The 15897-nt window shown below is 56.4% G+C and overlaps 1 protein-coding gene across 5 annotated transcripts in view; it reads right to left on the bottom strand.

Moving 5' to 3' along the window:
• UAP1 (UDP-N-acetylglucosamine pyrophosphorylase 1) overlaps positions 1-15125 on the bottom strand; it is a 33437-nt gene extending 18312 nt beyond the window's left edge. For 4 of the 5 annotated variants that reach the window (XM_075581375.1, XM_075581376.1, XM_075581378.1 and 1 more), the window contains exons 1-6: positions 14985-15125; positions 7281-7600; positions 1774-1978; positions 1262-1437; positions 915-1087; positions 308-501 (exon numbers count right to left, since the gene is read on the bottom strand). In XM_075581375.1, coding sequence (XP_075437490.1) covers positions 308-501; positions 915-1087; positions 1262-1437; positions 1774-1978; positions 7281-7600; positions 14985-15070 — 1154 coding nt within the window. In that variant the 5' untranslated portion in view covers positions 15071-15125. The remainder of the gene's footprint in view (positions 1-307; positions 502-914; positions 1088-1261; positions 1438-1773; positions 1979-7280; positions 7601-14984) is intronic. The other variant, XM_075581377.1, reaches the window with a different exon arrangement.
• Between the last annotated feature and the right edge of the window lie 772 nt (positions 15126-15897).

Raw genomic sequence — 15897 nt, 5'->3', positions numbered from 1 at the left:
CTCCTCCCCAATCACCCACTCCCACGCCAAGCATCGGACCTCTTTCTGCTCCTCCCCAATCACCCACTCCCACGCCAAGCATCGGACCTCTTTCTGCTCCTCCCCAATTACCCACTCCAAGCATCGGCCCTCTTTCTCCTCCTCCCCAATCACCCACTCCAAGCATCGGACCTCTTTCTCCTCCTCCCCAATCACCCACTCCCACGCCAAGCATCGGACCTCTTTCCCTCCCCAATCACCCACTCCCACGCCAAGCATCGGACCTCTTTCCCTCCCCACCCAGCTTGTCCCATCCTCTGACACTTACTCCACCACCTCACGCAGGAACTGCAGGGTGAAGAAGTGGTTGGCAGTGTTGGCAGCGCTGTACATCAGCCGGCCGTCTGCGCTGCGTCTCTGCGCCGTGGCCAGCGTGATCTCACTGTATTCTACCACCTGGTACACACCGTCCACTCGGCAAACTACACCCACCGGCTCTGTGGGATTGGTCTTCTCCACCACCTACAGGAGGCGGGCAAAGCACAGTTGGTCATGCCACAGCCGGGAGGGGAGGGAGCACCAGTCAGAGGTAAAGTGAGTGGGGGGGGGGGAGGGGGGAAGGAGGGGGGAAGGAGGTGGGGAGGAGGGGGTTAGGGACTCCCACACCCAGTGGACGAGAAGGGGGCACCACTCAGAGGAAATCTGAATTGGGGGAACCCCACACTCAGAAACCCAACTATTAGTCACATTAAACTGTATCTCATAACCCTAAATGTTTTTTTTTTGTATACGACTAAGTGGATAAATAGCCTAAATCGGGAACAGAACATCAAACTCCAAGCCCACATTTAGAGTCCCTGACTGCCACATTCTCCCTCCCACCCAGCATTTCGCACTGTCCCTCACTAATGCATTTGGGTCCCTTCTCCTTTTACCTTGGCCCCACAGTCCGCGTCCTTCTCCACGCAGAACCCGATGAACACAGGGTCCGCCACCTTCACCAGGACGTTGTCCACGCAGTATACATGTATGTACTCAACACCTCTCTTTGCCATGTCCTGCAGCACACCATGTGCACCCAGCGCTCTGTACAGGCCGCCATTACCATCTGCAGACAAAGAGTGCAGTCTGGGAATTATATCCCACCGGGGTATACAGCGCATCACAAGAAGTATACAGAAGAGATCGTCACTGGGACAGAAGTCAACAATAAAGGAGGTGAGACACAGGCACCTCCTTTTAACCCAGTGCCCAACCCTAACCCATTGGCGCCCTACTCTACCTGGAGCCATGGCGACCTTGTCCTTCTCCTCCATAAGGATCTTGCCCTCAAAGCTCATGGCCGGCAACATCCCCTGCTGGAACAGAACCACATCCTCTGTTCGTAGCCCGAAATATTGGTGCTTCTGGAAAAAACCACGCGTGGACTCCATGGTACGTCCACTGGTCATGATATACCTACCAAGAGAGCGATATAAACAGACCATCAATTACCTCTTACAAGAGAGACAGGGGCCATGATGTAGCCACCCAAGTGCAAGACAGATATATTATGACCCACGTTAAAGAGAAAGAAGAGGATCTACCCAATAGAGACACGGAATTCATGAACCTACCCAAGAGAGAAAAAGTGGCCATGACAGCTACACGAGACACACAGGGGCCATAACACTTATGCAAAGGTAGAGACACAAGAACAATGAGACACAGAAACAGGGGGCCTGGAGGTATCTCCAAGCCCAGCTAGAGCACCAAGAGGTTGGCCTAAGAGCGTACCAGCGCTGCCCATCTCACCACGGGATAGTGCACGGTTTCCCATGCCGCTCCCTCGCCAGACTCTGCAACTTCAGGATACGCTCGGCCTGGATCTGGAAGAGGCTTTTGTGAGAGGGGAGCCCCACGTCGTACATCCCCTTTGGGTAGGACACCCCCAGACGGGTCCCCTGCCCCCCAGCCAGCAGCAGAACAGCCACTTTCCCCTGCGAGATCTGCTCGAAGCCTGAGATGAAACAGATGACAACCCGGATATCAGCCATGTTTTGACGCTTGCGGCACGCGAATAACATGATATATATTTGCGCCTGCACAGTCCTACAAGAATACATTTGTTTATCCCCATCGGCAAATAAATACGAAACACGTATGAGCACAGGTCCAGGTCCACAACTCCGCCTTTCCCCATTAACTTTTAGCATACAGCGCTTCCACTGCAGCCAGGGATTCTGGGTAAAGACATGCAAATGAGCACTTTTTGCTTCTTATCCACTTTATAAGCGTATGCCTGCCATATTACTCAAGCATATAGGGGTCCATGCTCAAAGAGGACAAGAAGCAAAGAGTGGCACACGGTGCTCATTTGCATGGGATTACCCAGAATCCCATGCTGCATGGAAGAATTGTATGGCGAATGATATTGGGGAAGGGCAGGGTGGTGGTCCTGCCTGGGACGTGAATGTGCTGAGATGTGGGATCTTTATTTATCCGTATTATAACTTCTAAGAACAAATATATACACTCCTATTGCAACTCTAATCCGATCTTAAAAGCCTAAATATAATGCTGCGGGCGTAGACGTGTGGGGGGCCGGGCTGGTCCGTTCTTCCATGGAGTAACAGGGCAGGGAGAGGGGGTATGATACCTTGTGGGACCAACAAGTTGCTGCTATGTTACATTTTTAATGAGTTTTAACATACTGAGCATCCTTTGATTTCTGTAGGTTTAGCCACCTCCCCAGCAGTGCAAGATCTGGGTAACATTTTCCTGTTGGTGATCATCTGCTGACAATGTTCCCAACAGTTTGAGCTGCAAACTGTAACAATAGACAATGTTACCGTAATAATATAAGGCCCGGAATATAGTGGGCGCGCTTGCTGCGCTGTGCGCGCGGCAGTTATAGTTGGCAGTGGTTAGCCAGACATTGTATGCTAGGTCCGCGTGCGCACGGCAGCGGGGAATACGAAAAAAAGTACATTTTCGCGTTGCTACCGCCGCTGTGTGTGTGTGTGTGTGTGTGTGTGTGTGTGTGTGTGTGTGTGTGTGTGTGTGTGTGTGTGTGTGTGTATATATATATGTACTAGCTGAGAGACCCGGCGTTGCCCGGGATGTAATGTTCCCGTTCCTCTCTCTCCTCCCCCCTCTCTCTGTTTGTCCCCCATTCACATCAATCCAGTCCCCCCCCTCCCTCCCTCCTTTACAGCTTCATGTAGCGTGTGTGCGTCAGTCACTGTGTGTTTGCGCGCGCGTCAGTGAGTCTGAGGCAGAAACACAAACACACACAGACTGACTGACGCACACACAGTCAGTGTGTGCCTCAGTCAGTGTGTGCGTGCGTCAGTCAGGCTTTGTGTGCGCGTCAGTCAGTGTGTGCGTGCGTGCGGCAGTCAGTCAGTGTGTGCGCGCGGGGCGTCAAAGGCAGGGGGGGACGTCAAAGGCAGGGGGGGGGCGTCAAAGGCAGGGGGGGGGGGGTCAAAGGGAGGGGGGGGGGCGTCAAAGGGAGGGGGGGGGGCGTCAAAGGGAGGGGGGGGGCCTCAAAGGGAGGGGGGGGGGCCTCAAAGGGAGGGGGGGGGGCGTCAAAGGGAGGGGGGGGGGGCGTCAAAGGGAGGGGGGGGGGCGTCAAAGGGAGGGGGGGGGGCGTCAAAGGGAGGGGGGGGGGGCGTCAAAGGGAGGGGGGGGGCGTCAAAGGGAGGGGGGGGGCGTCAAAGGGAGGGGGGGGGCGTCAAAGGGAGGGGGGGGGCGTCAAAGGGAGGGGGGGGGGCGTCAAAGGGAGGGGGGGTCGTCAAAGGGAGGGGGGGGGCGTCAAAGGGAGGGGGGGGCGTCAAAGGGAGGGGGGGGGCGTCAAAGGGAGGGGGGGGCGTCAAAGGGAGGGGGGGGCGTCAAAGGGAGGGGGGGGGCGTCAAAGGGAGGGGGGGGGCGTCAAAGGGAGGGGGGGGGCGTCAAAGGGAGGGGGGGGGCGTCAAAGGGAGGGGGGGGGCGTCAAAGGGAGGGGGGGGGCGTCAAAGGGAGGGGGGGGCGCCTCAAAGGCATGGATTCCTCCCCCTGCATTTCCTGCAGTGGACAGGAGGGGGGGGGCAGTGGACAGGAGGGGGGGGGCAGTGGACAGGAGGGGGGGGGCAGTGGACAGGAGGGGGGGGCAGTGGACAGGAGGGGGGGGGCAGTGGACAGGAGGGAGGGGGCAGTGGACAGGAGGGGGGGGGGGCAGTGGACAGGAGGGGGGGGGGCAGTGGACAGGAGGGGGGGGGGCAGTGGACAGGAGGGGGGGGGGGCAGTGGACAGGAGGGGGGGGCAGTGGACAGGAGGGGGGGGGCAGTGGACAGGAGGGGGGGGCAGTGGACAGGAGGGGGGGGCAGTGGAAAGGAGGGGGGGGGCAGTGGAAAGGAGGGGGGGGGCAGTGGACAGGAGGGGGGGGGCAGTGGACAGGAGGGGGGGGCAGTGGACAGGAGGGGGGGGGCAGTGGACAGGAGGGAGGGGGCAGTGGACAGGAGGGGGGGGCAGTGGACAGGAGGGGGGGGCAGTGGACAGGAGGGGGGGCAGTGGACAGGAGGGGGGGGCAGTGGACAGGAGGGGGGGGGCAGTGGACAGGAGGGGGGACAGGAGGGGGGACGCAGTGGGGGGCAGTGGACAGGAGGGGGGACAGGAGGGGGGACGCAGTGGACAGGAGGGGGGACGCAGTGGACAGGAGGGGGGAGGCAGTGGACAGGAGGGGGGAGGCAGTGGACAGGAGGGGGGGGCAGTGGACAGGAGGGGGGGGCAGTGGACAGGAGGGGGGGGCAGTGGACAGGAGGGGGGGGCAGTGGATAGGAGGGGGGGGCAGTGGACAGTGACACACACACACACACACACACACACACACACACACACACACACACACACACACACACACCTCAGTTGATGCGCCCTTTCTCAGTTCCGTTTGGCGCCGGAGGTGGGGAGCGACACCTACCTGTACTTCCGGGCGCCGCCACCGTCTGACTCGGCGCCGCGAGGGAGGAAGGGGGTCCGCCATCTTACGCGCCGCGTGGCAGCTGCGGGAAGCGAGGTGATTTGGAGCGGGGAGGGGGGAGAGGTGATTTGGAGCGGGGAGAGGTGATTTGGAGCGGGGAGAGGTGATTTGGAGCGGGGAGAGGTGATTTGGAGCGGTGAGGGGGGAGAGGTGATGCCGCTGGGGAGGGGGAAGAGGTGATGCCGCTGGGGAGGGGGAAGAGGTGATGCCGCTGGGGAGGGGGAAGAGGTGATGCCGCTGGGGAGGGGGAAGAGGTGATGCCGCTGGGGAGGGGGAAGAGGTGATGCGCTGGGGAGGGGGAAGAGGTGATGCCGCTGGGGAGGGGGAAGAGGTGATGCCGCTGGGGAGGGGGAAGAGGTGATTTGGAGAGGGGAGAGAGGTGTGTGTGTGTGTGTGTGTGTGTGTGTGTGTGTGTGTGTGTGTGTGTGTGTTTTATTTATTTTTTTGGACCTTTGGCCCGTCACTCCGCCTCAGGCCAATGAGAGGTGTGGGGGGCGGGCCAAGGGGGTGGTGTGAGTGTGTGAGGCCAATGAGAGGTGTGCGGGGGCGGGCGGGCCAAGGGACCAATGAGATTGCCGCTAGGGACACCGGACATCCAGCAGGCAGGCAGGCAGGCAGGCAGGCAGGCAAACATACAGTGCTTTCACTAATATAGTATAAGATATGAATATGTATATGTATGTGTGTTTGTATATGTGTGCACAATGTTAATAAATATTTTATTCTCACCAATGTGTCTTTTTATTAATTTAAAAAATATATAATAAATTACACACACAAAGTGTGCGTCACATGCACGCGCGCCCGCACCTACTATATAACAAGCCTTAGGATACATTGTAGCTGCCGAGTTACGCTGGCTGAAGGATTGATTAAAACTGAAAGGCGGCCATTATCTGAGCCCGGGGAAGCAGGATCTTGGCTGATCGATCACCGGAGAACGAATAGATAGGCAGCTTAGGGATTTAGTTTTCAATAATGGTAATCAAATGCTGTATATATTAAAGCAAAAAAATTAAAAAATTATATATCTATCTTCTTGGATTCCTCTTTAACTCAGCACTGAGGCAGCAGCCTGAGCAGCACATATCTGCATATTGTATTTACTGTTATATCTTAAATACATTCAAATGGAATAGAATATAGTGTCATATTTCTCTTCCACAGGTCCAGAGCTGTGTCAGATATGCGACACTAACATGCTGCACTTACAGGCACCTTGTCTTGGGTTACCTCCCAGCTTTGATGCAAAGGTTGGCAGCAGTTTGACATCTTAACACCCCCCCTGCCAGGCCGGAGCCAAGAGCACAGCCGGACGCACGGCGCTCTGCGCACAGCACCAAGAGCACAGCCGGACGCACGGCGCTCTGCGCACAGCACCAAGAGCACAGCCGGACGCACGGCGCTCTGCGCACAGCACCAAGAGCACAGCCGGACGCACGGCGCTCTGCGCACAGCACCAAGAGCACAGCCGGACGCACGGCGCCAAGAGCACAGCCGGACGCACGGCGCTCTGCGCACAGCACCAAGAGCACAGCCGGACGCACGGCGCTCTGCGCACAGCACCAAGAGCACAGCCGGACGCACGGCGCACAGCACCAAGAGCACAGCCGGACGCACGCAAATAGATATCATCATGTCACGTGATGCTACTTGGCTTTAAAGAGGGAAGCCAAGCAAGCGATTCTGCTTATTTTTTTTTTAACATAGCACTGAAGCGGGGGGTCTCCGGACCTGAACCCCGTTCCTTTCAGCTCCGGGGACCCCTGCTTCCCGAGATACAGGCATCCAAACGAGGTGCGGGTATCTCGGCAAAGTTTAAAGCTCCCGCGTGACGTGGGCCAATAGGAAGCTGCACCGGATGACGTCACAGCTTCCTACAGGTCCGCAGGGCGCAGCTTTAAACAGTGGCCATAATGTGAGCCCCGTTAGCCGAACAGAGCGGCTACCGGCACCTTCTACGGACGTCTATCTCGGGAAGCAGGGGGTCCCCTGGGCGGAGATGAATGGGTTTCAGCTCAGGAGACCCCCCGCTTCAATCCTCTGCTAAAACATGGCCCACTTGGAACGCCTGTAACCTTCACGGGAAGGAATTACATGCATGTGGATCTATTTTTATATCGCCATCCATGTACATAGCGCTTCACCACAGTAACACACGGGACATCATAATATAACACATCATGGGAAGAAGCGCTTCAGGCATAACAGTAACAAGAGGGAAAAGGAGTCCCTGCCCCGAAGAGCTCACACTCCAAGTTACATGCTGGCCCACACCGACCGGGGATGCTGCAGTTGGTACCTTGTGCTTCCCAATTAGGGAGCCTCTCTGTGTCCCGTGTTACACTGCCCAGTACCTCCCGTGGCACGGCCTCCATCCTGGCATCCACCTTCTCCTGGGTGGCGGCGGTAGAGAAAGCCTCCATAGCCCGGCGGAAGAAGCCGTTGAGCTCCATGAAATCCAAGCTCTGGAGTTCCTCCAGCAAGCCCCGGCGCTGGGCCGGCGTCAGCTCGTCCCACAACTGCAGCACATGGCTCTGACCGGCCTCGGACAGCCGCTGGCGGAGAGCAGTCACATCCATGTTGCAGGACACGTCAGGAGACCAGTACACGCGAGGACACCTGCAGAAAAGGAGGACCCACAAGAAACTCATTATATACGCGAAGATTTGAATCCACTATAGATATTGGGAAGGTGTCTGCCTGGTCGCTAGACATTGGGACGCCTCTTAAGGTATCGCAACCACAGTGTGCCTGCTGGTTCCTGAGATTCAGGAGCAGGCTTGTGTCTGTGGTTTGGATACAACTGGGCACATTCTATTATTTATTCTATGAGTTATTACAATTTCTGTAAGCGAGTCACCCACTGGGTGCTGTGCCTGGTAGGCTATGTATCTGGTGACATCACAATGCACATAGCCTGGTGGCAGATAAGGAGAGTCAGATAGCTATAAAGGTGACACAGAAAGCAGAGGGAAAGAGAGGAAGTCAGTTGGCGCGTGAGGATAAAGTAAGAACGCTGGAGAAGGGGAGAGAGGCGGAAAGAATTGGGGCGTCATGAGGGGGGGGCGACGCGGCAGAGTGAAGAGGGGGGGGAGGCAGAGAGAAGAGGGGGGGGAGGCAGAGAGAAGAGGGGGGGAGGCAGAGAGAAGAGGGGGGGGAGGCAGAGAGAAGAGGGAGGGGAGGCAGAGAGAAGAGGGGGGGAGAGACAGAGAGAAGAGGGGGGGAGAGACAGAGAGAAGAGGGGGGGAGAGACAGAGAGAAGAGGGGGGGAGAGACAGAGAGAAGAGGGGGGGAGAGACAGAGAAAAGAGGGGGGGAGACAGAGAAAAGAGAGGTGGGGGGAAGACAGAGAAAAGAGGGGTGGGGGGAAGACAGAGAAAAGAGGGGTGGGGGGAAGACAGAGAAAAGAGGGGTGGGGGGAAGACAGAGAAAAGAGGGAGGGAGACAGAGAAAAGAGGGAGGGAGACAGAGAAAAGAGGGGGGAGACAGAGAAAAGAGGGGGGAGACAGAGAAAAGAGGGGGGAGACAGAGAAAAGAGGGGGGAGACAGAGAAAAGAGGGGGGAGACAGAGAAAAGAGGGGGGAGACAGAGAAAAGAGGGGGGAGACAGAGAAAAGAGGGGGGAGACAGAGAAAAGAGGGGGGAGACAGAGAAAAGAGGGGGGAGACAGAGAAAAGAGGGGGGAGACAGAGAAAAGAGGGGGGAGACAGAGAAAAGAGGGGGGAGACAGAGAAAAGAGGGGGGAGACAGAGAAAAGAGGGGGGAGACAGAGAAAAGAGGGGGGGAGACAGAGAAAAGAGGGGGGGAGACAGAGAAAAGAGGGGGGGAGACAGAGAAAAGAGGGGGGGAGACAGAGAAAAGAGGGGGGGAGACAGAGAAAAGAGGGGGGGAGACAGAGAAAAGAGGGGGGGAGACAGAGAAAAGAGGGGGGGAGACAGAGAAAAGAGGGGGGGAGACAGAGAAAAGAGGGGGGGAGACAGAGAAAAGAGGGGGGGAGACAGAGAAAAGAGGGGGGAGACAGAGAAAAGAGGGGGGGAGACAGAGAAAAGAGGGGGGGAGACAGAGAAAAGAGGGGCGAGACAGAGAAAAGAGGGGGGAGACAGAGAAAAGAGGGGGGAGACAGAGAAAAGAGGGGGCGAGACAGAGAAAAGAGGGGGCGAGACAGAGAAAAGAGGGGGGGAGACAGAGAAAAGAGGGGGGAGACAGAGAAAAGAGGGGGGGAGACAGAGAGAAGAGGGGGGGAGGCAGAGAGAAGAGGGGGGGGAGGCAGAGAGAAGAGGGAGGGGAGGCAGAGAGAAGAGGGGGGGAGAGACAGAGAGAAGAGGGGGGGAGACAGAGAAAAGAGGGGGGGAGACAGAGAAAAGAGGGGGGGAGACAGAGAAAAGAGGGGGGGAGACAGAGAAAAGAGGGGGGGAGACAGAGAAAAGAGGGGGGAGACAGAGAAAAGAGGGGGGAGACAGAGACATCACTCCTCATCCGCATCTCACCTCTCCCTCCTCCCTCCCCTCTCTCTCATGTACAGAGACTGCATCGCCCCATCTTTAATCTATATCGCATGGCGCCTCCCCATACAGAGTGCAGCCCTTAGGTAGAGAGATGACATTGATATTTACACAGTGCTGCCCCATCTGGTACAGACAGCAAGAACTGACCACTTCTCTTTATTATTGGCAGTTTATTACATTTGATCAAGAACGAAGGTCAAGAATGCATACCGTACACCCACGTCCCATGCATGCATACCGTACTCACCCACATCCCATGCATGCATACCGTACACCCACATCCCATGCATGCATACCGTACACCCACATCCCATGCATGCATACCGTACACCCACATCCCATGCATGCATACCGTACACCCACATCCCATGCATGCATACCGTACACCCACATCCCATGCATGCATACCGTACACCCACGTCCCATGCATGCATACCGTACTCACCCACATCCCATGCATGCATACCGTACTCACCCACATCCCATGCATGCATACCGTACTCACCCACATCCCATGCATGCATACCGTACTCACCCACATCCCATGCATGCATACCGTACACCCACATCCCATGCATGCATGCATACCGTACACCCACGTCCCATGCATGCATGCATACCGTACACCCACGTCCCGTGCATGCATGCATACCGTACACCCACGTCCCATGCATGCACACCGTACTCACCCACATCCCATGCATGCATGCATACCGTACTCACCCACATCCCATGCATGCATACCGTACTCACCCACATCCCATGCATGCATACCGTACACCCACATCCCATGCATGCATACCGTACACCCACATCCCATGCATGCATACCGTACACCCACATCCCATGCATGCATACCGTACACCCACATACCATGCATACCGTACACCCACATCCCATGCATGCATACCGTACACCCACATCCCATGCATGCCGTACACCCACGTCCCATGCATGCATACCGTACACCCACATCCCATGCATGCATACCGCACACCCACATCCCATGCATGCATACCGTACACCCACATCCCATGCATGCATACCGTACACCCACATCCCATGCATGCATACCGTACACCCACATACCATGCATGCATACCGTACACCCACACCCCATGCATGCATACCGTACACCCTCGTATCCCATGCATACCATACACCCTCACACCCCATGCATGCATGCCATACACCCACACGTCCCATGCATGCATACCGTACACCCACACGTCCCATGCATACCGTACACCCACACGTCCCATGCATACCGTACACCCGCACGTCCCATGCATACCGTACACCCACACGTCCCATGCATACCGTACACTCAGACTTCCCATGCATGCATACCGTACACCCACACATCCCATGCATACCGACAACCACACGTCCCATGCATACCGACAACCACACGTCCCATGCATACCGTACACCCACACATCCCATGCATACCGTACACCCACACGTCCCATGCATACCGTACACCCACACGTCCCATGCATACCGTACACCCGCACGTCCCATGCATACCGTACACCCGCACATCCCATGCATACCGTACACCCACACGTCCCATGCATACCGTACACCCACACGTCCCATGCATACCGTACACCCGCACGTCCCATGCATACCGTACACCCGCAAGTCCCATGCATACCGTACACCCACACATCCCATGCATACCGTACACCCACACGTCCCATGCATACCGTACACCCACACGTCCCATGCATACCGTACACCCACACGTCCCATGCATACCGTACACCCACACGTCCCATGCATACCGTACACCCACACGTCCCATGCATACCGTACACCCACACGTCCCATGCATACCGTACACCCACACGTCCCATGCATACCGTACACCCACACGTCCCATGCATACCGTACACCCGCACGTCCCATGCATACCGTACACCCGCACGTCCCAAGCATACCGTACACCCGCACGTCCCACGCATACCGTACACCCACACGTCCCACGCATACCGTACACCCACACGTCCCATGCATACCGACAACCACACGTCCCATGCATACCGTACACCCACACGTCCCATGCATACCGTACACCCACACGTCCCATGCATACCGACAACCACACGTCCCATGCATACCGTACACCCACACGTCCCGTGCATACCGTACACCCACACGTCCCATGCATACCGTACACCCACACGTCCCATGCATACCGTACACCCACACATCCCATGCATACCGTACACCCACACATCCCATGCATACCGTACACCCACACGTCCCATGCATACCGTACACCCACACATCCCATGCATACCGTACACCCACACGTCCCATGCATACCGACAACCACACGTCCCATGCATACCGTACACCCACACGTCCCATGCATACCGTACACCCGCACGTCCCATGCATACCGTACACCCACACGTCCCATGCATACCGACAACCACACGTCCCATGCATACCGTACACCCACACGTCCCATGCATACCGTACACCCGCACGTCCCATGCATACCGTACACCCACACGTCCCATGCATACCGACAACCACACGTCCCATGCATACCGTACACCCACACGTCCCACGCATACCGACAACCACACGTCCCATGCATACCGTACACCCGCACGTCCCACGCATACCGACAACCACACGTCCCATGCATACCGTACACCCGCATGTTCCATGCATACCGTACACCCACACATCCCATGCATACCGTACACCCACACATCCCATGCATACCGTACACCCACACATCCCATGCATGCATACCGTACACCCACACGTCCCATGCATGCATACCGTACACACGCACATACCCCTGCATGCATACAGTACCCGCGCACATCCCATGCATGCATACCGTACACGCGCACATCCCATGCATGCATAACGTACACGCGCACACCCCATGCATGCATAACGTACACGCGCACATCCCATGCATGCATACCGTACTCGCGTACATCCCATGCATGCACAGTACACGCGCACATCCCATGCATGCCGTATACGCGCACACCCCGTCCATGCATACCGTACTCGCGTACATCCCATGCATGCATACAGTACACGCGCACACCCCATGCATGCGCACACCCCATCCATGCATACCGTACACCCGCACATCCCATGCATACCGTAGACCCGCACATCCCCTGCATGCATACCGTACACGCGCACATCCCATGCATGCATACCGTACACGCGCACCTCCCATGCATGCATACCGTACACACACACATCTCATGCGTGCATACCGTACACGCGCACATCCCATGCATGCATGCATACAGTACACACGCACATCCCATGCATGCATGCATACCGTAGACCCACACATCCCATGCATGCATACCGTAGACCCGCACATACCGTAGACCCGCACATCCAATGCATGCATACCGTACACGCGCACATCCCATGCATGCATACCGTACACACGCGCACATCCCATGCATGCATACCGTACACACGCGCACATCCCATGCATGCATACCGTACACACGCACATCCCATGCATGCATACCGTACACACGCGCACATCCCATGCATGCATACCGTACACACGCGCACACCCCACGCACAAATACCATGCATGCATACCGCACATGCCATGCATACCGTAGACCCGCACATCCCATGCATGCATACCGTAGACCCGCACATCCCATGCATGCATACCGTAGACCCGCACATCCCATGCATGCATACCGTAGACCCGCACATCCCATGCATGCATACCGTAGACCCGCACATCCCATGCATGCATACCGTAGACCCGCACATCCCATGCATGCATACCGTAGACCCGCACACCCCATGCATGCATACCATAGACCCGCACACCCCATGCATGCATACCGTAGACCCGCACACCCCATGCATGCATACCGTAGACCCGCACATCCCATGCATGCATACCGTACACACGCACACCCAATGCATGCATACCGTACACGCGCACATCCCATGCATGCATAACGTACACACGCGCACATCCCATGCATGCATACCGTACACACGCACATCCCATGCATGCATACCGTACACAGGCACATCCCATGCATGCATACCGTACACACGCACATCCCATGCATGCATACCGTAGACCCGCACATCCCATGCATGCATACCGTAGACCCGCACATCCCATGCATGCATACCGCACACGCACAAATCCCATGCATGCATACCGCACACGCACAAATCCCATGCATGCATACCGCACACGCACAAATCCCATGCATGCATACCACACATCCCATGCATGCATACCGTAAAACCGCACATCCCATGCATGCATACCGTAGACCCGCACACCCCATGCATGCATACCGTAGACCCGCACACCCCATGCATGCATACAGTACACGCACAAATACCATGCATGCATACCGCACATGCCATGCATACCGTAGACCCACACATCCCATGCATGCATACCGTAGACCCGCACATCCCATGCATGCATACCGTAGACCCGCACATCCCATGCATGCATACCGTAGACCCGCACATCCCATGCATGCATACCGTAGACCCGCACATCCCATGCAAGCATACCGTAGACCCGCACACCCCATGCATGCATACCGTAGACCCGCACACCCCATGCATGCATACCGTAGACCCGCATACCCCATACATGCATACCGTAGACCCGCACACCCCATGCATGCATACCGTAGACCCGCACATCCCATACATGCATACCGTAGACCCGCATACCCCATGCATGCATACCGTAGACCCGCACACCCCATGCATGCATACCGTAGACCCGCACACCCCATGCATGCATACCGTAGACCCGCACACCCCATGCATGCATACCGTACACGCGCACATCCCATGCATGCATACCGTAGACCCGCACATCCCATGCATGCATACCGTAGACCCGCACATCCCATGCATGCATACCGTAGACCCGCACATCCCATGCATGCATACCGTAGACCGGCACATCCCATGCATGCATACCGTAGACCCGCACACCCCATGCATGCATACCGTAGACCCGCATACCCCATGCATGCATACCGTAGACCCGCACACCCCATGCATGCATACCGTAGACCCGCACATCCCATGCATGCATACCGTACACGCGCACATCCCATGCATGCATACCGTACACACGCGCACATCCCATGCATGCATACCGTACACACGCACATCCCATGCATGCATACCGTACACGCACATCCCATACACCCGCACATCCCATGCACATTGTATATATGTATGTATACTGTACACATTGTATATGTATGTGATGGCGAGTTTGTATGTATGTATACTGTACACATTGTATGTATATGTACACATTGTATATATGTATGTGTGTATGTATGTATGTGTATACTGTACACGTTGTATATATGTATGTATACTGTACACATTGTATATATGTATGTGATGGTCAGTCAGCCAGTCAGTCAGTCAGTGTGTGTCACTCTCACACAGCGCGTTCATCACACACACAGCTCACCTCTCTCTCCCACAGCCGGGTTCGCATTGACACGCCCACGCGCCGGGGCTCTCTTTATATAATGTGCGTCCGCCTGCCACGCCCATAAACAGTTGTACGGACGGTTTCCATGGCGCCACTGTGATGACTCATATGACGTCAGACGGCCCTCTTGGGATTGGCGCTGTCAGAGCGCCGCCCTCCACCAGTGTTCCATGCACGCCGCCCGGACTGCTGCGGCGCTGAGGGGCGGTGGCGGGGTGGGAGCTCTGCCGTTTGCTACAGTCTCCGTGACGTCAGCCACCAGCCTCCAATGGAAGCCAGTACCTCACCCCGCCCTCCCACTGCGAGTCATCGCAACACTGGCCGCGTGGCACATTATGACGCTTATGACGCCAACAAAGGGGCGGGGTCTGGCAGAAGGTCCTCTGGGGCCATTGTACGTGGTGGCTCAGCATACTCTGTGCAGGGAAGGGATCCCATATATCAATGAGGGGTTCCCTTATGGATCAGTGAAGGGGGTCCCATATATCAATGGGGGGTTCCCTTATGGATCAGTGAAGGGATCCCATATATCAATGCAGGGTTCCCTTATGGACCCATGAAGGGGATAGAACCCATTTATTTCAGATATGGGGAGGGATCCCAGATATGAGAGATCAATGGGGGGTTCCCTTATGGATCAGTGAAGGGGATAGATCCCATTTCAAAACGGGAAGGGATCCCCTGTAGGACACTGAAGAAGGGGTCCGACACAGGTCAAAGGAAGGATCCCATATGTGAGAGATCAATGGTGGGTTCCCTCGTGGAGCAGTGAAGGGGATAGATCAGGAGAAGGGATCCCCTGTAGGGCAGTGTAGGAATTCCTGTGTAGGACAGGATGATATATATACCCCATCCTTTTCCCTCACTCTCCATATAAACAGATGGGCAG

Source organism: Ascaphus truei, unplaced genomic scaffold (genome assembly GCF_040206685.1).
Source record: "Ascaphus truei isolate aAscTru1 unplaced genomic scaffold, aAscTru1.hap1 HAP1_SCAFFOLD_1276, whole genome shotgun sequence".
In the NCBI taxonomy this organism is placed as follows: domain Eukaryota; kingdom Metazoa; phylum Chordata; class Amphibia; order Anura; family Ascaphidae; genus Ascaphus; species Ascaphus truei.
The sequence above is the reverse complement of the archived record's forward strand: the minus strand, read 5'-3'. Positions and strand labels throughout refer to the sequence as shown.